Raw genomic sequence first — 26,098 nt, forward strand, 5'->3', positions numbered from 1 at the left:
GCTATTTTTGTTAGGCTTAGTACTGCTCTGTTTTCTGAACTGTGTATTTTCATCCCAAAGCATTCTGGCATTCATTGCACTTGTCCTTCCTTTTTCTTTCTCCACTCACTGCAAGGGGACAGAGACAAGATGCCATTTCAGTTAGCACTTTATTTTTAAGATGATTTAGTGCTGTCAGAAGGAGGTGGTGTGGCAGTTCTCAAGATGAATGTTTTCTGTCCAAGAGGAAGATACAGTGCAGGGAGCAGGATAGATGTTTCCTAGAATCACAGAATATGCTGAGTTGGAAGGGACCCACAAGGATCATTGAGTCCAACTTCTGGGCTTCTGCACAGCAGCAACCCCAAGAGTCACACCATGTGCCTGAGAGCATTGAGAAACACCTCTTGGATTCTGTCAGGCTTGATGCTGTGACCACTGCCCTGGGGAGCCTGTTCCAGTCCCCAACAACCCTCTGGCTGAAGAACTTTTTCCTAGTATCTAATCTAACCCCCCCCCAGCATGACTTTATGCCATTCCCTCAGATCATGTCACTGGTCACCACAGAGAAATTTCATGATTCCCATGCCCCTATTTTCCTTCTGGAGTTTTCAGTGAGCAGCCTTGCTCTGCACAACTGGAGAGGGCAGGGAATGCCAGTGGGACTGCTGGAGGCTCCCAAGACCCCTGGCTGGGAGGAGGTGAGCAGAGGTGGCTGTCAGGTTCTGTGGAGGAGAGGGGACTGCTCAAGGGCTGTCTTGTCCCCTGACTGAGAAAAAGGGAGGGTGAAGAAGACACAAAAACCTCCCCTTTGCCCCCTACGTTTCTCCTTGCCTCTCTGTGCCCCTGCTCACACCTCCCTCCTTTCCATATCACCCAGAAAGGGGCTGCTTTGGGGAAGGAAGGATGAAGGGTGTCAGACCACTGAGGTGATTTATTATCTCCATGGGTCCACAGGGAAGAGCCTGAGAGGCCCTTTTGGTAGCATTTGTAGCAAAGCTTAGGACCCAATCATTTCTTGTCTCCTGCTATTACCTATCCCAAACAGGCTGCAGTGGCTCTGGACAGGGTTTTTGTGGTTCATACTGTACAGCTCCAGGGCATTGACTGTGTACAAGACTGAACTCTTAACAGGAGGTGGGTACAGGCCCAGCAATGCCAGAGTTATCTCTCAAAGGTAACAATTCTACTTTTCAGGCATTTTAAACAGTATGCTCCTGGATTTCTCTTCTCTGGGATGTGAGGCAGATCACAGCCTCATTGTCATTCACTGGGGTTTGCTCCTCTCCTCCACCCTCACACACATGCTCAGCATGCTGGATAACATGATTTTCTCTCCAACCAGGGAAGAAGAAGGGTTGCAATTGTGTTCTCACAAGTGGAAATTTGCATATAGGTACATGGATTCTTTTTCTCACTTTAGGTGATGAAATAAAACAAAACTAGGTGCTACTGTCAGGGTGAGGTGGTGACAAGCCACAACAAGCCTAAGCCACATCATGTTCCTCAGTGACAGGAGACTGCCAGAAAGGGCTGTGCCATGAAAACACCATAAAAACACCACCACGCCAGGCATGGCTGTGCCTCGTGACACCCACCTCTGCTCCAAACTTCACCACGTGGGTGCCAAGTGGGTACTGGGTGCTTTGGGAATTGGAGACGAGCCCGTGGGGGTGGAGTACGTTAAGAGAAGGACAGTGCCAGGTGAAGAGGCTGCAGATACAAGCACTAAATGGAAGAAAAGGATACCAGTCCTTGTCTTTGGGTAGTGTGTGGGACAGTGCAGGGCAAGGACAGGCACTGTTGCCCCTGCCACCTTAGCAATTGATATAGTAAAACATTCACAATATTATACTTGCCAGTTCAAATTGTGTTGCACAACAGTGCTTTTTATGAGTGTTGAGCAAAGCCATTTTGAACGAGATGAAGAATACAGCAGCCTGACTAGCAGCTGTGTACCTCAAGAATATGGCATTTCTGTTTTTCTGTTGGACTCAGTTAAACATTACCCAGTCTGTAATTCTTCTTTGTCTGGGCTAGACAGATCAGTTGTTTCTGCTCATTGTAAATTGCATTGGCTTGCATAGTTTGGTGTTTTGCTCTCTCGCCTTGGCACCTGATTGTTTACATGTACCTCAATCGATCCTGCATGGACAAGTGGAAAGGCTCAGTTCTTTGTAGCTTCCAGCCAGGATTCACGTTACAGATGTTAACTGGCAAAGCAATTCACCCCCTGGGCAAACATGGCAAATTAATTTTGAAGCTAGGCAAACAGAAACAAGTCCTTTGCCTGCATTTAGCTGCTCTGAAAAGCCTTTTGCCAAGGACAGAAGGGTTATCTGAACAGTTTGGGCAGAGTTGTTCTAAGCAGGAAGGCGGGCTGGAGCCAGAGAACATGGGGGAAACAGGGTTATTTCTGAACACTTTACTGGAACTAAGAATTAACACTAGTCATCATAGTTCTGCTGGTTAATGGCAAAGTGTGCTGCCAAACTCAGCCATTGCCCCAGCTTTTGGCAGGGCATCGCCATGTCTCACAGAGCTGGAGAGCAGTGAGCCACCTTGCCCTAGCCTGGCATCATCCCCAAGACACCGTGTTTTCTTTCACTGCCCTGAAACCCAGTACTTGTTCTGGCTTCCTGGCCTCCTGCCTTGCTACTCCAAAACACAGCAAGGTGTGGGACGGAGACATGGAAAGCTGCAGGGTGTTTCTGAGTGCCTGTGTGGCAAATGGACAAACTCATAACCTCCATCCACTTGCCAGACAATGATTCACAGATAGTCATGACAATTTACTTCTAGCAGTCAGTCTGCAGGGATGTTGTGGCTTCAAAAACCAAAAGCCAAAACCAGCACAGGAAAGCAGGATTGTTGCTACCTTTGGATGCTGACTGACCCTTTTCCTGCTTTGTTGTGGCTATCAATCCAATTCCAGAGACCATTTGAGCAGGACTGCATAATCTAACCTCTGCTATCTACATCTGTGTCTGCATTCCTGGACAGAGAGACCCACTGGTGGCAGAACATCCTGACTGACACGTACCAGAGTGCAACTAAGAGGGAGACACCAGCAATTAACGAGCCTCTGGAAGGAGTGACTGATTGAGAGACGCTCCAGACATCCAGGTTAAGCCCTTCATTTGACCCTGAGCAAATTATTCAACTCCTATCTGTAAAATAGGGCTAATGGCACTCTTCTGCTCTGTCGTGCTCCTGATGCCTAAAGAAGTGCTTGGAAAGCCTCAGTGGAAGCACAGCAGAGTAATTTCAGTGTGCTCTGTGCTAGTGTGCAGGGAAAATTTTGGGTTTGCCTTCAGGCCCAGCAGTGCTAAGAACCAGCACTGCAGGTTCACTTTCCCATCAACTCTCAGACACTTCTGAGATTGCTAGCCTGGAGGAGCTCAAGGTGTGAGCACAGAGATGATCCTTTCCTTCAGCAGTCCCACCAGGTACAGTATCTAAGGATGCAGCCCAGACAGTGACTACACCCTGCACCATCCACTCCATGCACTGTAGCAACTGTGGCTTCAGTTCAGCTGGTGGTCTGCTTTCCCAGCATTGGAAATGGGGTTCCTTTCCTGAAATACAGGTGTTCTCACTGTTGTGCTCTGCAGCAGCCCTCCTACTTCATGGCAGTGCTACCTACCACGGTTAGCAGAGAAGGTGCCTTAACCCTTTACATGCTAAATGCCCTCATTTCCCCATCCTGCTTAAGTCCTCATTTGGTGCATTTGCCATTTCATTCTTGCTTGCCCACCCAAATCACACAGGGACAGAAATTAGGACAATTCTTTTCCACATTAAAGAAGAAAGTTAAACAGTTTTCATGCCTTTTGAAACTTCAACAGAACACTCAGGAAGAGTATTAGCACAATAGCTGGGGAACAAAAATAGCTCAAATCTGAACTTCCCAGAATGAGACAAAGGCTGTATTTGGTAGGGGCTTAAAGAGAGGGCATGTCTTTTCTGGCTTGATAAAGGGATGACATTCCTGTTCAGAACACTTCTGTTAATGCTACTGGCATTTTATTGCTACTAACTATCTGTTGGTACACAGGATAGGTAGCTTTTAAAATAATCCTGAATACCTACCTTCAGCTCCAGGGATCTTGCTCGTCTTACACCAGTTTTCAAGGAAGGCTCACATTCTTTCATACACAGATGCAGCTCCGTGAAATCAGGGAACATTTTAAATGCTTGTATTAAGCTTTGTAGAGATTGAAGATGGTATGGCATAAGTTAAAAAGGCTGGATCAGTTTTCCACACTTTCACTTAATACATTGTTCCTGGTCTGCTTAAATGCAAGTTAGCTGGTGAGTTACTCATATTTTATACCAGGGTGAGCAAGGTCTCCTTCAAATCATAGAAACCAGTGATCCAGGAGAAAATAGGCCTAATGCTTTTCCTACTCCACCCCCTTCTGCAAGGCAAGTTCAGCAGTGCCAGGCTTCCTGGCATTTATTTCTGCACAGATCTAATCCCGAGTTGGCCTTGGGAGCTGTCACTTACATCAGGCTGCATTTGATAGGGCTCAAACAGTTCCCGGTTTTGGAAAACTTCCATTCCAACTACTTGGCCCTGTACCTGTCTCTGGTTTCTGTATCAAGGAGTTTAGCTAGTTCCACTTCAGTGTCTCTGTTTATTTATATCTTTTTAATACTGAGTCACAAATAGTGCTGAGCACTGACACCTCCCAAACTGTGCTCTTGGGCACCTGTCAAATGTGTTGCACAAAGAAGACAACAGTTCATATTTACTTAACTCCTTCAGTGCTCAGGGCAAACATCTTGCATTTAGAGTGGCAAAAGATGGGTAATAGCAAACCTGCAGCAAAGGAATATGTAGAAAAGAAATAATAGTAACATGTGTGATGGTGTTTGATGCCCTGATCTAACTCTCTGTGGATAGATCTTCCTTATGTATCCAAGCTTAAACCCAGCATGGTCATGTGGCTTTCCAGTACCCGAGGGGAGCCCAAAAGAAAGAGGGAGAGGTACTTTGTATGAGGGCATGTAGTGATAGGACAAGGGGGAATAGCTCCAGACTGAAAGAGGGTAAGTTTAGATTCAGTATTAGGAAGAAATTCTTTACTGTGAGGGTGGTGAGGCACTGGCACAGGTTGCCCAGAGAAGTTGTGGATGCCTATCCCTGGAAGTACCCAAGGCCAGGCTGGATAAAGCAACTTGGTCTAGTAGAAGGTGTCCCTACCCATAGGAGAGGGTTGGAACTAGATGATTTTAATGTCCCTTCCCACCCAAACCATTCTGATTCTATGATTTGCTCTCTTGTTTTGTTTCCCACTTGTAGAATGGGAAAAGCTCACATCACTTTATCTGACTGAGGGCAGGGGGAGAAAGGATAAATTCAGTGAGGAATGCAAGGTGTGTTAGAGGGCATACAAATAGTGTGGCGGGACAGCTTCTGGCAAAGATACCGCATCTCTCCAGGCTGCTTTCTTATAAAACAACTGAGTTCAAGAAAATTAGATATCCCCTGGTCCTCCTGAGGATACAGAGAATCATAGAATGGTTTGGGTTGGAGGGGACCTTAAAAACCATCTAGTTCCAGGCAGGGACACCTTCCATTAGACCATGTTGCTCAAAGCCCTGTCCAACATTATCTAGCTTGTCCCTAGATTTCCCAGTGCCAAGAGCTGGAATGACAGCTGTGTACTCTTTTTTCCCCCCAGATTAGCAAGACCTACTGGGATAGGAGACTGGAAGTGAGAAGAAGAATGACAAATCAGTAAGTGTAATTATTCCTTTTCTTCTTGAAGATGCTCAGAAGAAATCTTTATGTAATAAATTGAGTTTAGCAATGCCTGGAGGAGCCCCTGACTTATGCTTGGGGCTTTGAGGAGTCAAACTAGGACTGGATACTTTATTAAAAAAAAAAAAAGGGGGGGGAGGGAACCCAAACAAAATGGAGTGTGCAATGTCACAGCAGCACCTCACCCAGGGCTGCAGTGCTGAACATGGCACCACACTGAAAACAGCTGGTTTTAAATGAATTCTGGTACAGTGTGAGCTTGTTCTCACTGAAAGTCTCTCCCATGCTGGGCCAAAACTGCAGCTGTACTGGGGTGTGGGGTGCCTGCCTGGTTTTTTTCCTGCCACGAAAGAGACTCCAGGGCCTTCAGCCTCTCTGAAAAACAAAGGGTACAGAGCAGAGTACTTCAAAATGGCTGGTACTTCTCCACACAGACCTACTGCCCTCCCGTGGCTGCCAAGGAGCATTTCTAATGCAGAAACGGAGATCAGGGACTGAGGGAAGCAATTAAAAAACCCCAAACACCTATATATTCAATTTAAACCAAAACCCAGTTTGAGTTACAAGGCAGAGGAAAGCAAACACAGTGGGATTAACTGAAGTACCTATGAAGGCAAGAACAAAGAGCCTGAAGTCAGGTTTTATGAAAGAGACCATGGGTATCAAATGAAATGTGTGCTTCTGCAAGAACTATCCTGTTTCTGGCTTTTTCATTATGACTGTGCTACTTCTTGTGCATCCTCGCAGGGCAGAGCTCATCTCCAGTCTTTGACACACAGCAGACATTTAGACAAAACAACTCCAGACCTCCCACCAAAAGTTTCACTGGGGGGCTGCATTAGGCAGGCTCACCACTACATTTTTGTTCATGGACTTAGCTTCAATCTTAGATCTTAAAGACTGATGTATGCCCTAGCTACATTTGAGACCAGATGCAATGAAACACTCATTTCAGACTGGAGAGGAGGGGTGAGTGTGACTGGGATCACACAGGAAAATGCCAACACACGGCACCTCCTATAGGACTTCAGATGTTGGGTGACACCAGCATCAAGAAAGGTGTCACCCCAGTGTACCTGGCAGCTGTGCTGTTTCAGGGATGCACATCAGTGGGACAGGAGGATTTCTTCAGAGCATGCAGCAAGTGGATACCGGTGAATGAACACATTAGGCAGACAAATGCTTTGCTCACTCAAGATGCCAGCTCACTGAGTCAGTATCTCACGTAGTAACCAATTATGAGTAGAGTAAATCCTGCCCTCTCCATTTCACATCTTAGGCCACGCTGCACAACGTCAGCATCACGAACAAAACTCCACTTTATGCACAGGTGAAAATGTCCAAAGAGATGAGAAATCGGTCCATGTAATTTTAAAATTTGCGTGTCTGGGTGTATATACACACACAAACATAAATATATATTTGTAGTAAATACATATGAACTTTTACACAATTGTAACCATTCCAGTATATCCATGAGATACTCCTATCACTCACCAGGCCAATACATTCTGTTGCACTGCCAGAATCTCTTGCTCAGTTACCTTTTAAATTACAACTCTTGTGAGTTCTGCAGAACTGCTCAGTGGAAGGCCAGTCTTTGGCAAGCTTGTTTTCTGCTGTGAAGGTTTCCCTCCCAGTTTCCTTCAAGTACCAACTCTTCTTTCATAGAAATAGCTTCTAACAATATGCTACAGCCCTGATAAGCCAAGCAGGATTTTTCTTTCAGTATATACAAATAATTCACATCCTCTCTACACCATGCAATGCAAAAAGTAAAATCGTGTTTGCCAGTGATTCTAGTCCCATTTGGCCCCATAACTGTTTTAGTTGAAAAGAACAAACGCAAACAAGCAAACAGAAAAAGCAACTCTCACATAAACCATAAAAATCAGCAAACAAAGCTCTACTGATTTACATTTCCAAAGGAAATATCTTTTAGTAATAGTTAACTCTGTCTGCAGCTGTTAAGTTCAAACATGGCAAATGTGAGAAATTAAGATGGAAAACAAACAAAGAGCAAGAATTACACTTGTTCAGACTGAGACACACACAGACACACACACACACACCTCATAAAAACCCTTACGCACTTTTTAAAAATTAGTCTGAATCACCTGTGTGATGTCCTTATTAAATATCAAAGCAAATGAGCTTGAACAGGTCTATTGGAAAAAGCACTACATTAAAAATGTGAAATGTGTAATTCCAAGCCTTAGCTAAAAAGTATTTCCAGCAATTAAATTCTATGTCTCTCAAGGACATTGCATTACTCACAAAATCTCACATAATGTTACATCTACTGACGTTGATCAGCTGTCAGAGAAAACTGAGCTTGTTTGAGGAACAGACACAAGTAAAAAGAAAAGAAAAAAAAATCACAGAACTTTGGCTACTATTGAAAAACTGACTCGAAAGAGTAGAAATAAAATTATTTTCAAAGGTGGACAAAACATAAAGGTTCAGTGTTTCCTATATATATTTTTACTGACATCAAGCACTGTGATTTTCTTAATGAACTCACTTGAGGGTGTATAGCTATTCCTAGAAGTAATGCAACAACAGATTAAAGTTTGCACCCCAATATTTTGATACAAACTATGACTGGATATTTCCAAAAGAGTTCCTTTAACACTAAATAGCTATTTTGAGATTTGTAATTAAAAAAATAATCTTTAAACAGTACAAAAACCTAGGTAAACCAAGTCTCAATCAGTGTAAGAGAGGACCTCTTAATAAAGGGAAGGTAAATCCTCCTTTGGAGTAGTTACAACAATGCACAGAAATGAGACCAAAAACACACACAGTAAGTTACAGGTCTGATTTACTGGAGTTCTTCAGTCATTTCTACCTTCAGGATTGTAGTATGGACCCAGAAAAATATTTCCTAAAAAATAAAACGCTGTGAGCAGAGAGCAGTATCTGTTTCCACACGCTGCGGATCCGATGCACTGGAAGGGGCAGCCCTGCCTGCACCAGCTGCTTGCTGCAGTGGTGGATGTGCTGAGAGCCAGGAGCCTGATGTTCCAAACACCCCACCACTGACATCCTGTCTCGATCCCTCATGGCTCACTATGTCTAACTAAGGTCAGAATAAACAGGCCTTTGGGGTAATTTCAACAGATGCTGTGTGCACAGCAGCCAGTGTAAGAGGTTCAGCCTCACTTCTCTAATGCTCACACTGCTCTGTGCATGCTGCCTGCTGTGCTTTTCCAATCACTTGCACCTCGTGTTTGCACAACACTTCAAATGTGTGAAGACTTAGAAATTCTAGAGTATGGTTAAAGTTGACTGCAGTTCCAGGGCTAAAACACCTTACTTAGCTCCTGGAAGATCAGACCCCTCACCTCTCCAGTGTTCCATGCCACATACAGGTTTCTGTGCTCAAAACAGCCATTGTGCACATCAAATAAAATAAAAGTAACACTCTGACATCAGCAAGGAGCCAGGCTTTTCACCAAGAGTCCTGTGAAAAATCTCAGTTCAACACGTAACTATTAGATTTTTAGTACACAGCATGTCACGGAATTAGTGTTTTCCTTACAAATATATGGCACTAAGTGTAAAAACTTTATGACCTATTCCAAACATTGTACCATACTTCACAGCAAAGCTTGAAAAAGAATCCTCTAACTCCCACTTCTTCTAAATATACAGCTGGTGGGAGGCCAGGGTGTCCATGAATGGTCGCACAAGGTTGTCTGTTGAGAAGTAGAAGATCAAGCCAAAGGTGATGGAGATGGGAAGAGCAGGCAGTGCTTTCTTAAAAACAGCCAGTAGTAAAAGTGTTAGGCATAAACCCTGTCAGAGAGAAGAGAATAAAAAACACAAGGAGTATTATAATAGTAGGACAACCAGAAATATCTGTCACCAACAAGCCAACATACAGAAAATTATCTATATGCACTGTAGCCAGCCTGAGCTACCAGCAGCATTATGTGTATTTGCCCACAGCTTCATCTTCCACACAAGTTGGCCAGGTTTCTCCTCAGCAATCTTGAGCACAGCTCTCTGCTGAGAAAGTGGTATAAACAGCAAATGCAGAGGTACAGCTGACCCTGAGAGGTTAACTGCTTTACAGATTATTTTACTGCTTATTCTGTGCCATTATGAATGAAGCACTGATCCAGCAGACAAAAGCACTTAAATCATACTTATATTCCCAGCTTACAAGGTCCCTTAGGGTAAAAAAAGAAACAACAAAAAAACCCAACCAAACAAAAAACCAACCAAGCGATATCAAATATCCACTGCTGTTCTTTTGTCTGGATTGCTTACTACAATGGGTGAGTTCTGGTTTTATCTGGGTAGCAGGCCAAGATCTGCTTTATGGAGCATGTGAGGAAGCTGTTGTATATTCTGGGTAGATAGTATGGCTAAGTGCCTTTAGATATTAATTCCTTCTCTCTTCAGAGCCCTTTTTAATTCTTCCATGATGACAAAACTTCAAAGACACTGGGCTCCAAAAATATCCACTAGCTAAAGAACAGCAGACAGGATTTGAAATTTTTTTTTCATCAGTGTTTCTAGACTGCAAATTTGTTTACAATCCACCTGAGCCTGTAGTTCTTTTCTTACTCTCTCAGGGACCACATCTGGCCTACACCTGCTCTTTAAATCTCATCTCCCTTTTAAGATGTGCTTACTGCTGGGAAACTGGAGGGACATTTTTGGGAACCAGAAAGTCACGTAGCAGCAAGATTATGAAACTGCAAAAGGAGACAGAACAAGTTTTAACAGCACCAAAAAAGACACAGAATGGGGCATTTGGCCTCCCAAGATGGATGAGCAAGAACATTTCCCCCAGCAAAGGGACTCTGTGCTGGACTACAGCATATGGAGCTTGGTGATCCTATGGGTTTCTCTGATCTGTGGGGTCAGCAAGCTACACTGAATGCAGCTCATTTCTAGTTTTCATGCTTTTTGGTGCACAGTCTTCACAAGTGAAAGTGTCACTTGCACTGTGCGTGGGATCTAAGTAGGAAAATGGGGGCCAAAGAAGGACACAGTAATTGATTTTCTTTTACCTTCTAAAAATCCTGCTGTTGCCTTTCTGGTTAGTTTCCATGAGGATGTTGAGGTAAACAGAAAGTGCAGAGTAATTATTGTCCACCCAGGTGGAAGCTTGACTGCGTGTTCATTAGACCTGGCAGGACTGACTCCTTTAGCAGTTAAGAGTATGTTAGTCATCTGCTCTTACTGATAATTTCCATGGATTTAAGTCTCCTTCCTTCTCATTTTTTCAAGTTCAAATAGTAGAGTAAGAGAGGTCTTCGCCCTCTTATCTATCAGCTCCCCTCAGCATAACGGAGTTAACCTTTTCAACTACACTTGCTAATCAGTGTGGAGTTCCTAATATTGACTCTTGTGGCTGCAGCAAACACACCAGCAGTTCCCTGGGGCTGCTTCACCCCCACCATCTCCACGCTTGGTTCTGTTCTGATTAGCCTGGATCATTCTGCTGCAGTGGCTGTTTGAAGCCTAGAGACAGAGCACTCCTAAATATCTGGCATGTTACCTGGACTGATTTAGCAGTGCTCAGCTGCTGGTACTGCTGTGCTGAACAGGGTGTGACAGACCTTTTAAAAGCTGCTCACTTACTATGAGAATGGCTACAAAGCAGGCCAGTGTTGTATTCCAGTCTCCACTAGCTGTGGCAGCTGCTTTCCCAACAAGCACACTGTAAAATATGAAGTCTCCAAGGCCCAGTTTCACACCCCCTGGAAAGAAGTGGAGAAAGAAAACAAGTGTTAATTCTGAGCCTCCTGTTTTGCTTCCTCCCAAACAAATTCTTGTCCCTTGGGGAGCAGGTAAAGGTTCCTAGTCCTGGCTACCAGCCTGGACCCACACATTCCCAAGGAGACTGAGACTTCCAGCCCCTCCTCCCACTAATTGTTTTTGTTCTCCCTCATTCTCTGAGGTGCTTCCCTGGGTTGCTTTACAAATAAACCAGCTGAGGAAGCACAGGGACAGAGAGGGACAGGAGTCAAGGGGAAGAAGGAACTGTTTCAATTGTACACGTAGCCAACAGATGTCACTGGAACCACAATCCCAGAACAGATCCTGCAGCAGCAAGAGGTAATACACAGTCAAGACTCAAGATCTTTGTTGCTCAGTGAGCACAACTCTTCAAATTAACTCTGATTAGACCAAACTAGGTAACAGAGTGTTAACCACAAAGAGTAAAAATGTCAGGCTCTGACTGCACTGCAAACAAGGTATAAAGCTTCCCTTACTTTCCTCCTCCTCAAGCTCCTCTAAAGAAGTGACGGGGCGGGTTGGCACCGGACTCCTCGTCTCTGACATCTGGGACTCTGCATGTGAAGGGCTCCTGAGGTGTTCTCTCCCATCCTCAGCTTGGTTCCACAAATACAGGCCAAGAGTGGATTACAAAAAAAAAAAAGAAACACAAGAGACAGCTACGTTTATAATGTGTTTTAGTGCATGAAATCCACACTCCTGTGAAGCTGCCCTGCAATGGATAAACCCTTTATCTCTTGGAGATGTGACCATCAGGACCAGTTGAAGCAGAGACATTTAGTGGCTTTGAGGAAACACGTTGTGTTATTGCTTGGAACAGTCAGAAGGGTGCAAGTTCCCAGCTTCTCTGGCAGCCACCCAGGAGCTCAATGGCTTTAACAAGTGAGCACGTTCACAGACCTAGCACTGCTCCGCACAGGCCAGAATGACAAGTAAAACCCACTAAAGTTAATGTGCATTCCCACAGTGTTATACCTTTGGGGTGGAGGTGCTCAGGTATTCCCTAACTAGTCATATGATAAAAATGGATGACTAAGAGGACTGCCATTTATGAGAGAAGTCCTGAGTCACACTGACATTGGAGCTGACTGTTCACATGTAGAAAGCAGACACATTTCATTGTTCACAAATGTAACTTTTTTTTCCCCCCTGTTAAAGCACATCTGACAGAGCCTTTGGCAGTACTTTTGCAAGCAGCCAGTCTGTGATACATGCCTCTATCTGACAGTTCCTATTTTTCAGTAGCTCTTACAAACACTTCAGTCCCTGTCAGTCTGACAGGTTGCTGCTGCTGCAGGTGCAAGCAGACTGTGATCTGGGACACACAGAGCTTCCACAGAGTGTTCTGTACCCCTCAGCATGTAGTCTGTGCCTGCTCTGTGCCCTGTTTCACAGCAGGATTGTGTCCCTGCCATTCCTTGGTATGTCAGCTGCTTTATCCTGAAATAAGCAGCATGTTCAGTTATCAAACCTTTGCACACATGTATTGCTTTAACATTCAAAGGTATTGTCATCTCTGAAGTGCAACAGGACTAGATGGGAAGTCCTCCCAAAACCACAAGTAAGATTTTATTCACTGACCTTAAAGCTGCAGTTTAATTTGCATCTCAAGGAGATAAAAGCAAAGGCACCCAAATGACCACAGAACCAGCTACAATGTAAACTTGGATCACAACAGCTGCTGGTGGGTAACTGTCTTAACACAGGACTGTACCCAAGGGTAAAGAGCCATATTGCACTTACAGGGAGGTAAAAGTACACTTGCTCCATGGCACTGGTCTGAATGCAACACACTGAAGTTCACCAGCTCATCACTATCACATTTAGGAGCCAATGTTGTAATTTACCACCCCCAGTGAGGAAAATGATAACCCCCCCCATCCCACTTTCATCCTTGACTTCAGTACACCAAAGGTGTGAGTTGAACATCAACTTCTGTTTGAGTTGTTGTTTCGTTGGGTTTTTTTTAAATAAAAGTGACCTGAATAGTGGAGCTTCCTACACTGTCCGGTCATCTTAGCTGCCAGTCCTAACAGCAGGTTTCTGAACAACACTGAGTTCTGCAAGTAACAACACTGAAAAAAATGCATCCATCAGGATTCAGGGGCTTATGTTTACTTTCAGTCTCAAACATATTCATTATTTCTGTAGGACAGTGCTCTGTATGGAAGAATGACATGCAAACAAACCTGCATCCCATGTCTGCTGACTTGTTCCTCTTGCTGCTGTGTCTGGCTTTGCCATTCCAACTGTCCACATCATAGCAGCTGGAAGAAAGAAAGTAATTGGCTGCATAAAACATTGGCCACTATAGCTCAGAGGAAATAAGTATTTAGCTGTCCCTAAAAATACAAACCCTTGGCCCTGTAAATGCTTTTAAAACACTCAGTTGGTTTCCCTAGGCACTGAGACAGCAAGGTGGGAGAAAGCCAAGGCAATGCATCCATTCAGTCTTTAAGAAAGTCCCAGAGCACAAGTAGCTAAGAGTCAGTAAAATCTTCTCTGTGGATTAAAGAAAGCAAAATTCCAGAACTAGCGTCCTCATCTCCTTTGTTTTCTTCCTGATTTCTTGCTCTTTTCTTCAAAGAAAACAACTTCCCAGGGAATTATGGTAATTCAAAAGGTAACCAGAGGTTAACTAACACAGCTTACTTGTGTTCTGCTAAAGGTACAGCACACGAGCAAGGGATTACAGGAGTTGTCAGAGTGCAAGTTTTCTGTCTGCCTGTTTTGGTTCCATCCTGTCAAAATATTGCCTATTTCTGTTTTGGTTCCAATAGCAACCGATGTTTAGGGGTTTATTCTTGGGATGGATCCCTAATTTAAAAAGGAATACACGTCATTCTGAAATCAGCAGAAGGGAACTCAAATCAGCTTTTTATTTAAGTGTGCATCAGTCTCCCTGTTTTTATAGAAGCTAAGATAAACAAAATAAGCCAAGGCAAACATAGTGCCTGCTTTTCCACAACGAGCTCAGCCAAGGTGATGTTTTTGCATCTAGAGGGAGCCACAGAACATGGTCTTGCAATGGAGACACTGATGTTCTGCACAACAACTTTTTGTTCGGTATTTATCATTTGCTGAACTGCATTCTCCTTTAGGAAAACTCTTTTTGTTAACTAAAATATGTGAGAGATTTCATCTAGATTGTCAGTGTGACAGAATCTCCTGTAAAAGGGAGGGCAGCTGAGGTGAACTGAGACTCTGCTTGGAACACATAAAAGCATTTATGTAACATTAAATGCTTGAAGAAAAAACAGTCAGGTTGTAGGCATCCTCAACTTAGCACCAAACATTTGGGAATAACCCTTCATCTTAAAGGTGATGTAATGAAAAAGTCACTGAGGTCCATGAAGCACTTAAGTCCAGGTCGCATGAGTGTTGAGTCTCCTGTCTGTGGACACCTCTAGATAAAGGCACCAGACACTGTGGTAGTTAAACAGCCCAAGAAAGCCAGGAAAGAGATGACTGATTCTGTTTGGAATGGAGCCCTTTGATAAGCGAGGAGCCAAACAACGAACAAGCAAATAAATTTTAAGCACTGCCATCTGTACAGTACAGAGGGCAAGAGGGGGCTGCAGGAAGCATGGAGCTTCATCACATGTTTAAAGTGTGTAAAGCATACCCATGAGGAATAAATGTATTGAGGGAGCATCACCTAATCACAGAACTTGGCAAACACTGCTGCTCACCTCACACAGGTTTTTGTCTGCAGGAAGAAAGAGGCGTATTCTGCACTATATTCATGAAAGGGTAAATGTGCTTCTGAACATGCAGCTTCACAAGATAAATGTGGGCTCCCTTTGGCTAATTAGAGTTAGCAACATTGTAACTGATACACAAGGCCTTCTATAAATGGTCTGTTCCAGAACATAAAGTGCACCATTCTTAAGGCAAGAAAGAGCTAAGATAGTGCTCTTTGCTTTGACACAGAAATAGTTTCATAATCTGGCTAAAAACATTAACATTGTAATCTTACTCACAGGAATATATTAATGCAGGGAAAATGGGCTCATTTCTCTCCTGTGCAGTTTCTACCAGCATCCTCAGTGGCCCCTTGGGACAGAGAACAGCCATCAGATCTGCAGAAAGAAAAGGACCAATCTCATCTTGAACTGTCATGCATGTTTTACAGTCTTTATCTTTAAGAAGACATTCTCCCCTCAAATTTACATCTATCCATATAAACCAGATGATTTCCTGAATGGCACTTTCTACCACTTTGCATAACTCTTGCTGTTCTAGTCCCTGAAAGTGCTGTTCACTTAAAATACCATCTCCAAGCCTTAATGTAATAATAAGAGTTTTCACTGTGCTAATCCTATAAAAAGCCCCTTGAGAATACCACATGAGTTCTTTGAAAGCAGACAGCAGCATTTCACTGACATGTTAAATTTAATTAGAAGAGGAGTGGGGGTGCTTTGTTCACATTCCACAATCCATCACTGCATACATGGCTCTGTGTTTCACAAGAATGAAGGAAGGCCTTTGGTCCAGTACCTCTTTGCCTACCCTCTCTCCTCCATCAGATCTCTTCCCTCTCGTTCTGCAGGTTCTCTTGAAACTTTATAACTCATACCAAAATCCATGATCTTTTGATAACAATAAACAAAACCTGCAAGACTGTCAGGCCTGCTACTGATAAAAATCCAACCACCCCTACCACGCAGTTGGGTGAGGTTCAGTCCTTCAGTCCTTCCCTGACTTGGTGATCCACTCTGAAAGACCCAGTAGAAGTACACTACCTACACAATCAAGTTAGCAAGAGACAAGGCAGGGAATCAACTTAATTGCCCATCTGACTCTTTCTAAAGCTCTTAGCACCATTAAGTTGGGTTTGGTTTTTTTTAAGAACATACAAAGTCCTGAGATTGCCTCCGAGTAACCTCTCCAGGAGCCACACCTTGAGAGTCACAACCCAGACTTACCATAGATGGAGATTGCACCTAGAATCACCCATGCTGACCACTCAGGTAGATATTTAATGAACACCAATGCCATTAGAGCACTGATCATAATGAGATAAGCTTGCTGGAGCTGCAAGGGACCTTTCCAGTGGATGCAAATCATTCCAACAGCTCCAAAATTCCAGATGACTATGAACAGAGTGGGGTAATCCATGGCCACGTTGTACGTCTTCAATACTTCACTGGAATACAACAAGAAAATTTAGCTATAAAAAGCAGTAAAAGCAAGTGACATGCGAAGCATCCCACTGGCTGTACTTAAACAAACAAGCCCCCAACTACACCAGGAGGAAGCAGAATAGAGCAACTCATCATGAAAGGGGAACCTGCCCTTTGGCCAGTTGCTGCTCCAAGCTCTCTGTTCCTCCTGCCTGAGATGGATGCTGTGTGTGTGGATGCAGACCAGCACCACACCGCCTTAGTCCTCGGTTCAACAGCGATTCCAAGGGTTTGCACCAGCAGGATTTCAAATCTTAACTGAGCATAGGCCTGTGGCTACATGACTGTCTAGAGGAAAGAAGTCCTGTCAGTGTCATCTGACCAGGTGCAATATGCTCACAGTTAAAAATGAAAAAGTCTTAACAAATGTCACCCACAAGTTGAAAGTTTCCTTTCACCTGAGCTGGGAGCTGAGGGAGTGAGCTTGAAACAATGTTGTGTAAGAAAAAAGAAAGACAAATCAGAGAAGCAACTCAGCACATAAAGTTCCTTTCCACGTGCTTCTCAATGTATAATCTAGGGCCTCTGTACCAGAAGGTTCAGCCTGTTCATTTCATGCTCACGGTACCACTTCCCAGCAATTCTTGTAAAATCAAGCATTGACTATTAAAGACCTTCTTTTCCACTTTTTAAAAAAGAAAGCTGTCTTCTTCTAACAGCACTTAAATGTCCATTTGGAGAAGGGGAGACATTCCTTTTCTTGTTCAAAGTGGGAATTCTCAGCAAAGAGGTGAAGGAGCCCTGAACTGCCAGGTTACCTGCACCATTCCCACTTACCCGAGGTATATGTAGGTAAAGAGGAAGAGCAGCATCAAAGAGGACAGGATCAGCCAGCCATGGATGAACTATCAAGGGCAAGAAGAGACAGTGATTGTAGGGGCTGTTACCCCTGCACAGATCACAGAACTGCAGCCTGACAGTCTCCTTCTGCACTCCTGTTCCAGTGTCCATAGACCCTGCCTTCCCTATGGTCAGTGAGGGAGGAGGGACAGCCAGTTCCTGCCAGTTCTCCCAGTTTCATTTTATATTCTGTCTCTTAGGGTTTTAGCTGGTTTGGGTTTCAGTTGGTTAGGGTTTTTTTCAGTTTCTGTCCCAAGCATTTTCATGGGTATCCATACTGGCTGCTAGCTCACACAGGTGACCACATTCTTTCTGTTTGCTAGGAAGGAGGAGGGGTTTGCCCAAGGCTGTAAAACAAAATCCAACTTTGAGACAAGCTTAAAAAGCAGGAATGGCCAGAGCTCAAATGCTGGGCTGGTACCACATGTACGAACTCCCTGGGCACCACAGAACCTGAATGTGCCTTTCCCTCCAAGCCTTGTGCTCTTCCACCAGAGCTTCTACAGGCAGGAATAATACCAGTTTCCACAAGGCTTGTCTGAAATGTCCTAATAGAAGGCATTCACAGTAAATGGTACAACTTAGTCCATAAGTACAAATGGCAAAGCATTTGGATCAGATGCAGAAAACTCAGACCTGAATAACACAAAGTAGACCTTGCTTTTAAGGGCATGCCATTAGCAACAAAATAATAGCAAAGCCTATTCAGAGCCACCACTGACAAAGGCTTCTGCACAGTCATTCCTGCTGTGCCCAAGATGAGGACGAGGCAGTGCAGTGCCTGTTGTTTCTCACTGGCATGCAAGGCCCTTTTGATCCCAGGCTCACAGCACATAGGTGGAAAAGGCTCTGGCATGAATGCTTTACCTTGTAGCAGCGATATTTATAGAGCAGCACTAGGAACACGGTCATGACAATGATGACACTGATCATTATGATGGTGTTCAACACCGAGTTCAAGAGACGCTGGCCCACAGATGGGGTATCCTCACTGAAAGGGGTGTAAATCCTGCAGGATAAAGCAAAAGTATGAAGTATATATATTCTCTTCTAAGCACCTGTCCCAGATAAAACCAGACCTCTCTGTGTGTGGGAAAGAAAGGGAGCTTGGACTGCCAAGGACAGCAAACATGAGATGTAGCCTCTGAAGGGGCTGGGCTCAATTATCAACTAAAGATTAGTGGTCGCTTTCAAAAGCACATTCCTACATAGCAGCTGTGGCTGGCAGAGCTCTAAGCAAAAAGACCTAGAGTATAAATGCTTTATTTTAGTAAGTGCTCTGCAGGCCATGAATTTTTATTGCATGCTCTGGAACCTCTCCATGATAATTATAAGGATACTTCCCAGGTGCTGTTCTGAAATGGTGGACACCCTTTCTTTCCACACTTGGTAGGAGAGTCTTGGACTCTTTTATCCCTTCTCACCACCCTACACTCCTCCCCCCATTTTGATTTGTTTGATTCAGTTCAAGGGACCATGGTCCCCCTTTCTCCACCCCATGTATGAAGCACAGTCAGAGCCCCAGGAGCCAGGCACTGTCAGCAAGAGCTGGATGGAATTACGTATCCACGCCATGAGTGTTTAGGAACCAGAAATATCACCAGGAAATGAGACACTCATCCAAATGAACATGCTATTCCCTGATTGCTGCCAACTAGTGGAGTGAACAGCCTAGGAGTTCAGCCTGGGCCTTTTATGTTGCAGAATGAAGCAGCTTCATTATTATGCTGCTCACAGGCCTCACTCAGGGCACCCTAAATGACAGTGCTAACGAATCAGTATAATGCAGGTATGGGAAAAACTTGCACAGGTGAACGTAGCGTACTTTAGTAAGCTCTCTGTATGTTTCTACAGCCACCTTTACCTGTGTAAAGCTTCTCCCAGCCTGCCAAGGAAGCACTCTGCATGCACAGAGCGTGTGTGTGGAGCAGGGGGTCCCACATACTCAGGCTGTTTGCAGACCCCACTTACAGCTGCCCGTTTTTCTCCGTATAGAAGCGCACTGACTTTATGGTGGCGACGACAACAATCATACAAAGGGTGACAGGCACAAAGAGCATGATTACATGCTTTGCTCCATATTTCAGAGTCAGTTCCTCCTCTTCATTTTCTAGGGCGCTTTCTCTCACTGGAACACCCGAGCCAGACATTTCTCCACCAGCGATATTGTTCGGGCCACGGCTGCTGCCTGCTCGCCTCTTCTGAAAAGAAGTATTAGCAAATATGTTAAGATGCTTCTTTTCTTTGTGTTCAAAGCTTGATTCCATCATATCTCACAGGGCTGCTGTAGGCCACCACAGCATAGCAGCTGAGTCCTAATAGACAGGTACCAACTGAACAATACAATTAGAAATTCCATTGCAAACAGGTTGCAACAGAGTTTTTAAACCAATAACATAAGTATCTAAGGGCCTCTTCCAATGCAAATATATAGATGGACATATGAACATAAAGGACAAGATGCCCAGAACTAGATAGAAAAAATGTCATCTGAAGTGACATAAGCTTGACATGTTCCTCCTCTCCCAACAACGCTGTGCTTGCTTTATCCTGCTGCTTCACTGGCACCTGGACTAGATTCTATTCTAACATTAGCTGCATCTGACCAGAGCAGACAAAGGGTATCTGGCAAAACAAGAAGGCTAAAAAGGATATCCTGCAACAGTCTTATGTGCATCAGGTCCTGATTAAAAGCCTGTATCTTTACCAAAAGGAAGGAAAAGGGAGGAGTATATATGGAGATAAAAATGGGGAAAAAGTCAGAGTGGAGGAAATGGCAACAGGCAGTGCTGCTGCTGGCTGAGAGTGACACCAGGGAAACAACACTGACCAAAGCCAATCCTAGAAGCCAGTCTGGTAGGAGGGATTGAGGGGTAGCAGGACTACTTCTGTCACCACACCCCATGTCCCCGTGAGGGACACGCACCTACCCTATGTGCCTGTGCTTCCCCTGCTTCTGAGGCTTGCAGGCCATCCTGGTAGGAGGGTACTGGAGGGCTCTCTGCAGACATCAGGGATGTTCTCTCATTGCAGGGCTCCTCCTCGCTGTCCGAATTGTTCATGAACGTGATCATCGCCGCTTTCCGAGGGAGACCTCAGGAGGGCACAGCCAAGCACTACTCAAGGCTGTGGGGACAAGCAGAGCAGAGGGGAAGAAAACAGTGAGCACCACACTGCAAAAAACTGCAAGTCTGAAGAGGATTCAGCAGGGAAGCTCCAGCATGCCATGCAGCTCCATCTTCTCCCAACCGCAGATTTATCCTGCCCCCACCCAGGCATGACAATCCATTCTGTTAAAGTGGCTGGGACTGCTGCAGGCAGAGAGATCAGCAAAATGCAGCACTGAAGAAACTTTGTATTTGCCACAGCTTTCACGCTTGCTGCCTCTATTTCCCCTCTCCCATCAGTACACCTTATCTTCCACAAAGGAGGTTTCTCAGCACGCAGTGTTTGTTTGGCAGGGGCCAAACACAGCTTCACCTCATACACGGGCTGCCTGTCAGGAAGCTCAGAGAGCTCAGCTCTTACACAACACTCCCGCGAGCATCAGCAAGGAGCAGAAGTTTCTTAGTAACCTGAAGTCTCAGCTTTACATAAGCCACTAATCAGGAGCTACATGCTGTCTTATGACTGTTTATTAACCAGATGAATTTTATTAGCAGTGCTTCTCTTTGCCCATGGACAAAGAGAGGTTTGCATAGCAAGGGAAAGACCAATCTCCTATGGACAGCCACTTGTGGGTTTTCCCTTATCACAGAATCACAGAATTATTATGAACAATTATGTTGTCTTGTGATCAAAAGCAAAACTACTTGGATGGGCAAAACCATGGAAAATAAATGTGGGGGCTAAAAATGCTTGGCCTCTTTTCACCTATTGCTATGCAGAAAAGCAGACAAAGCAGTGACACAGTGCAGGAAGGAAAGGAACAGCTCTTCTTTCTAGACACCAGAGGGAGAAGGTACACTGCCCTGAACACTGCAGAACAGCCTTAAAAATCGGGATTTCAGGAAGTTTTAAATACAGCTGATAGGAAAATTCCTTCTAGCATTTATTACGTCAGCTTAACAAAGCAAGTAATTAATCACTTTCTGATACTCAGCCACTCGTCCACAAGTGAAACTATACCTCTAATGCACTGTAAGCAGTTATATCTACCAGAACACCTCTACAGAACCTTACCCAAGCTCCTGTGTCTCAGGAAATAGAAGAGGAAGCTGAAGAAGCCACGTGATTTGGATACAGTCACTTAAATCTGAATCATACATTCACAGCCCAACCAGCACACCCTACTGTCTTGAGACGGCAGAATAGATACTTTGAAGATATGTAAGATATTCTTGCTCCTCACTGAAGAAACTGAAATTCACTTTGGAGGAAGGGAAAGAGGGAGGAGTGGGAGATCCCCCTTTCTTTCACAGCCTCCTCAACATATCTGCATCTTCAAGAAATTTTAGAACATCAACTCAATCTACCAAAGTGAAACATTTTTTCAGACATCTGCACCTCCCCTGGCTTCTCATGCTTTTTCATATCATTTTGTTCCTCATTTGGTGATAAAAGTGGTACAGTTATAGGAAACAAAACAGGGCTAACCCTTACACCAGGCCTACCAGCTTCATAGTAATCCTGTGTTCTTACCAAGTGAGCTGCTTAACACTTGTGTGCTTATTTCTTACAGAGACCAAAATCTCCTCTCTGGATGCTTAACACACTCCTTTGACTGAGCACATGGCAGCTCACAATTTACAGCTGGGTTACTAGACTCTCCTCCAGTTACAGGATTTAGGTCTTAAAAGAGGTCAGGTATATAAAGTCATTCCATCATGACATATTTCTGGATGAAGAACAGGATAAGTTATGCATGCCACAGGATCTGTGACCTATGGAATTTAAATAACTCAAAACCTTCTGCCCATGTCAGAGACCAGGGAGGAGATAAATAAAGATTTACTCACTGATAGTTTGGGATAAATATTTAGGTTTTAACAACCCAATGAAAATACTGAATAACTTCTTCTCACATTATTTAAGAAATCATTTTTGCTACATAAAGAGAGCAATTCTGCAGAGGATTTAAAAGGGGCAGCCAATTACCCTACTTTCAACACCCTACTTACGCCCACTGGAGGGGTTAAACCAATAGCAAAACCACAGTGCCAATTACTAACCTTCACAGTTACATGGGAAGAAATAAACTCGTGTTGAAATACAGCCAATTTTAAGGACATTTCCTCCTATGCTCCCCCAGCAAGTATATGGACATGCAAAGGTGCCATGATATTTCTGGTCAGCAAGCAGATTCAGACCTGAATACAGCTTCACTGTCCCTTGTTTACACAGTGAGGGTTGACACAAACACACCCCAGTAAATCCAAGACTTTACAGGAGCAGATGTGGAAGGTATCTTTTCAGCTTTATACCGGCTAGCGCTTGTATTTCAATGCCTTAGAAAGCCTCGAGCAGCCTTGAGAGGTAGCAAGGGCGATCTGGCAGCAACAAGCAGACACCGAAGTCACAGCTGCCTTAGATTGATCTAAACTGTCCTGCCAAAGGGGTTGTCCCCCCACCCTCCAACACCAGGTGCTCATCAGCTGGGTAGTGCTTTTGAAAAGACAGTGAGGCACCTGTTTCCCTTTGCTGTCACAGAGCCAGGTCCCAGCAGGGCTGGCCCTGAGAGAGGCTCTGGGAGCAGCCCCAGTGGCAGCGCTCACACCAGGAATACAGAGCACTGTGCATCCCCCTTCCAGTAGGGTTGAGCCTTAAGGTGACAAGCCCTCTGCTTACTCCCAGACAAGCAGCCCACCCTCACCTCAGGTCTGCAAAACCCTTGGCAGCATGGCTTTGTGACTCTTATCTAAGCAGGAGCCTTGGACATATGGTTTACAGAGGCAGGAACACTGGCTCTCCCCCTCTGCCCCACCATGGACTCAGCAGGGATTTTGTCTAATGCCACTATTTATTCATCAGAGGTGCACTTTGAACCGGCACCAAAGCTGTGCTGGCTGCCAGAGAGAGCTGTGGTTTGAGCAGTCTGACCTCCAGGGGAGGAAGGACCAGCCTGGTCACTGTCACACACATGCCCAGCACAACAGCACCCTTTGGGCCGAGCAGAGGGAAAGAACAGAAAGCCTGGGACTTGCTTGTCAAACAAAAAGGGAGCCACAGAGCACCAGGTAGCTAAGACATGGGTGTTACAAAGCCACATTGTTTTCTGGTCTCATTTAACTACTTAAACTGAGGAAAAACATCTTGTGGAGATGATTTCCGCCTGCCAAAAGGATGCTGCATACACCATAATGGAAAGCAAGGGAGCCTTCTTTCCTACTCATGCACATGACAGCAAATACATCTGTGCCTATTGACTGTTTTTCCAGGCTGAGATGAAAAAGTGGGGAAGGACAGCTCAGGAGTGGAAAACATGGAGCACTGAGACAAATGTAAGCTGTATCTGTATTCACAGAAAGCTTTAGAGTGTGGTCTACCAAATACATTGAATGAAGTCCCAGTCCATCATCAAACTGAAGCACTAAGTTATATCAGGCAACGTTCTCCTCTCTGCCTCTCCAACCATCAGGTCCCATTCAAAAAATCATACAATGCTTCAAAGCAAAATGACCCAACTCTCAAAACTGTACGGCAAAAGTGAAAGAGGACAAAAACTAGGTCAGTAGTAAGTGCTTCTTAGAGGAGTTGAGGTGGGAATACAATTACTCCTGCTTTACAGCAGTCTTGTGAATCCTGAAGGGAAGCAGGAGTCACTGATTCTTTTTCCAGATGTCCTTCATGCAAGAAACCTCTTTCCTCAGCTGTGATAAACCAGCTTATGGATTTTGATTAAACTGGGCCAGTTCACTAACATTAAGATCTAGCCTCAGTTTGCCTTTTATTTTCATACTGCAAACAATCCAAATCCTTTGCTTTGCATTTCATCCATCACAAATAATACCACTACAATGCACAGAACAGCTGCTATAGCCTGGCAGAATACTTAATTATCCACTTGAGAGTTAAAATTTCTCCTTATACATATTGTTCTCTTTGATGGCAATTAGATGAAGAGAATTGTATTCTCTTTGCTATGTTTAGATCAAGAGAAAGCTTTGGGATGATACTGACAGCCTGATGTTCTCCTAAGTTTTGGCTGTAGCAACCACTGCTGTCGGTAAATATGAAGAGAAGGAAACAAACTTATAAGAAATCCTAAGTGGTGGGGCCAAAATTAGGAGGAAGGATTTCTAGGTTCTTGCCAATAAATAAAGTCAGAATGGGCACGCTGCTAAAATGCCAGGGGACTTGGAACACCATCTCAGTGTGCAAATACCACTCACTTTCAGCCCCAGAACACAAAAATAACAAAACACAACATTATATGGGAAGTTGAAAAGATTTGTAGCTTTCTTTCTCCATTCTGGCTGAACTAGCACTGCTTTCTCTTGTCCCGCAAGAAAGGCACAACACATAGCCCCAAAGGGCGATTCTGCTGGCAGAGCTGAAATCAGACCCTCCCCGAGAGGGTCAGAAAGATTATTTTGCCAGCACTGAGCCCAAATACTCTATCAGCCAACTGCTTGTCACTGCATAAAGGCACCATAGCCCTGCAGAACTACTCAACACAAGTAAAACCTCAAAGCCCGGCTCACACTTCACATGCGGGAGCAGCAACTCGCATTGGTCCCAGTACTGCTGAGGACATCGGAGCCAGCAGGGGCTGGAGGTGACACTTCGGGGACATCCAAGGACACCTGTGTTGGGGCTGAGTTCCTGTGTCCTACCCGAGTGGCTGTTTTCCCTTGGGCCCCCAAGGGGACACAGGCACACAGCGGGGCTGGGACTGCTTCCCTGCTTCCCTGTTCATCCAAGTGCACGGCCAGCCTGGCTGGAGACACAGACAACAAACACCTACATTTAAAAAAAGGGGGAAAAAAACCCCACGACAAGCCCCACCCTGCCAGGCAGAGATTTTGCAGGAGGCCAGAGGAGACCTTGCTCCCATGCAGATGTTCCTGCTCCCCAGCTGCCCTTCTGAACGCTTAAAAATCTGGCTGCCTCTGAAGGTTATGCCGGAGGCGCTTCCAAATGAAAGCCGGGATGGCAGGCAGCAACACCGCCACCGCCCAGGAGAAATAGGTGTACAGATATTTTCACACACGTACATACACAAACACACATGGAAGTATGTATTTATATATATATAACATGCACCTATATAACAACATACATATGTACGTAGATACACACACGGAGATACAGGCAGCTCCGGGAGCGCGGCGATCCCGAGGCCCCGCGCGAACGCCGGCGGCTGGCCAGGCCAGGCCCGGCCCGTCCCGTCCCGCCCCATCTACAGCCCACAGCATCCCGCCGGCAGAAGATCCTAATCCCGACCCCGATCCCGATCCTGCATCCCCATCCCCGTCCCCATCCCGGTCCCGATCCCGCGCCCCGGCCGGCCCCGCTGTTTACCTGCTGCCGGCACGGCACGCGCCCCCCGCCGCTCCCATTGGCTCCCGCCCCAGCGCCGGCCGGGAGGGACGGCAGCTCCCGCCCATTCGCCGCCACAGCT

General features: G+C 45.0%; 1 protein-coding gene and 1 long non-coding RNA gene across 4 annotated transcripts; one reads left to right on the forward strand and one right to left on the reverse strand.

The window, feature by feature from the left end:
* Positions 1-1,671: 1,671 nt before the first annotated feature.
* LOC116441415 lies at positions 1,672-12,152 on the forward strand. Of its 2 annotated transcripts, XR_004239060.1 has the most exons (3): positions 1,672-3,105; positions 5,670-5,725; positions 11,670-12,152. It is a non-coding gene; the product is annotated as an uncharacterized LOC116441415 (long non-coding RNA). The 2 variants fall into 2 exon arrangements; XR_004239059.1 differs by lacking the exon at positions 11,670-12,152 and having other exon boundaries at positions 5,670-5,801.
* On the reverse strand, positions 7,116-26,098 carry PSEN2 (presenilin 2). Of its 2 annotated transcripts, none has more exons than XM_032103273.1 (11): positions 25,999-26,098; positions 20,466-20,661; positions 19,507-19,736; positions 18,403-18,544; positions 17,473-17,540; positions 16,438-16,658; positions 15,493-15,591; positions 13,699-13,776; positions 11,986-12,105; positions 11,351-11,469; positions 7,116-9,550 (listed from the first exon to the last, which is right to left on the reverse strand). In XM_032103273.1, the coding sequence occupies exons 2-11, from the start codon at positions 20,607-20,609 to the stop codon at positions 9,395-9,397; spliced, it is 1,377 nt and encodes a 458-aa protein (XP_031959164.1). In that variant the 5' UTR covers positions 20,610-20,661; positions 25,999-26,098; the 3' UTR covers positions 7,116-9,394. The 2 variants fall into 2 exon arrangements, with proteins under 2 accessions (XP_031959164.1, XP_031959165.1); XM_032103274.1 differs by lacking the exon at positions 25,999-26,098 and adding an exon at positions 25,179-25,348.

Source organism: Corvus moneduloides, chromosome 3 (genome assembly GCF_009650955.1).
Source record: "Corvus moneduloides isolate bCorMon1 chromosome 3, bCorMon1.pri, whole genome shotgun sequence".
NCBI classification, from domain to species: Eukaryota; Metazoa; Chordata; class Aves; order Passeriformes; family Corvidae; genus Corvus; species Corvus moneduloides.

What these genes read in the sequence shown, in the direction of transcription:
- PSEN2 (XM_032103273.1), bottom strand. Translation starts at nt 20,609, where the DNA reads ATGATCACGTTCATGAACAATTCGGACAGCGAGGAGGAGCCCTGCAAT. An exon ending in ACGGAGAAAAACGGGCAGCT is followed by an intron (nt 18,545 to 19,506) that starts GTAAGTGGGGTC and finishes TTTATCCTGCAG; the next exon opens with GATTTACACCCCTTTCAGTG. An exon ending in GGAGCTTGAGGAGGAGGAAA is followed by an intron (nt 11,470 to 11,985) that starts GTAAGGGAAGCT and finishes ACTTCTTTCCAG; the next exon opens with GGGGTGTGAAACTGGGCCTT.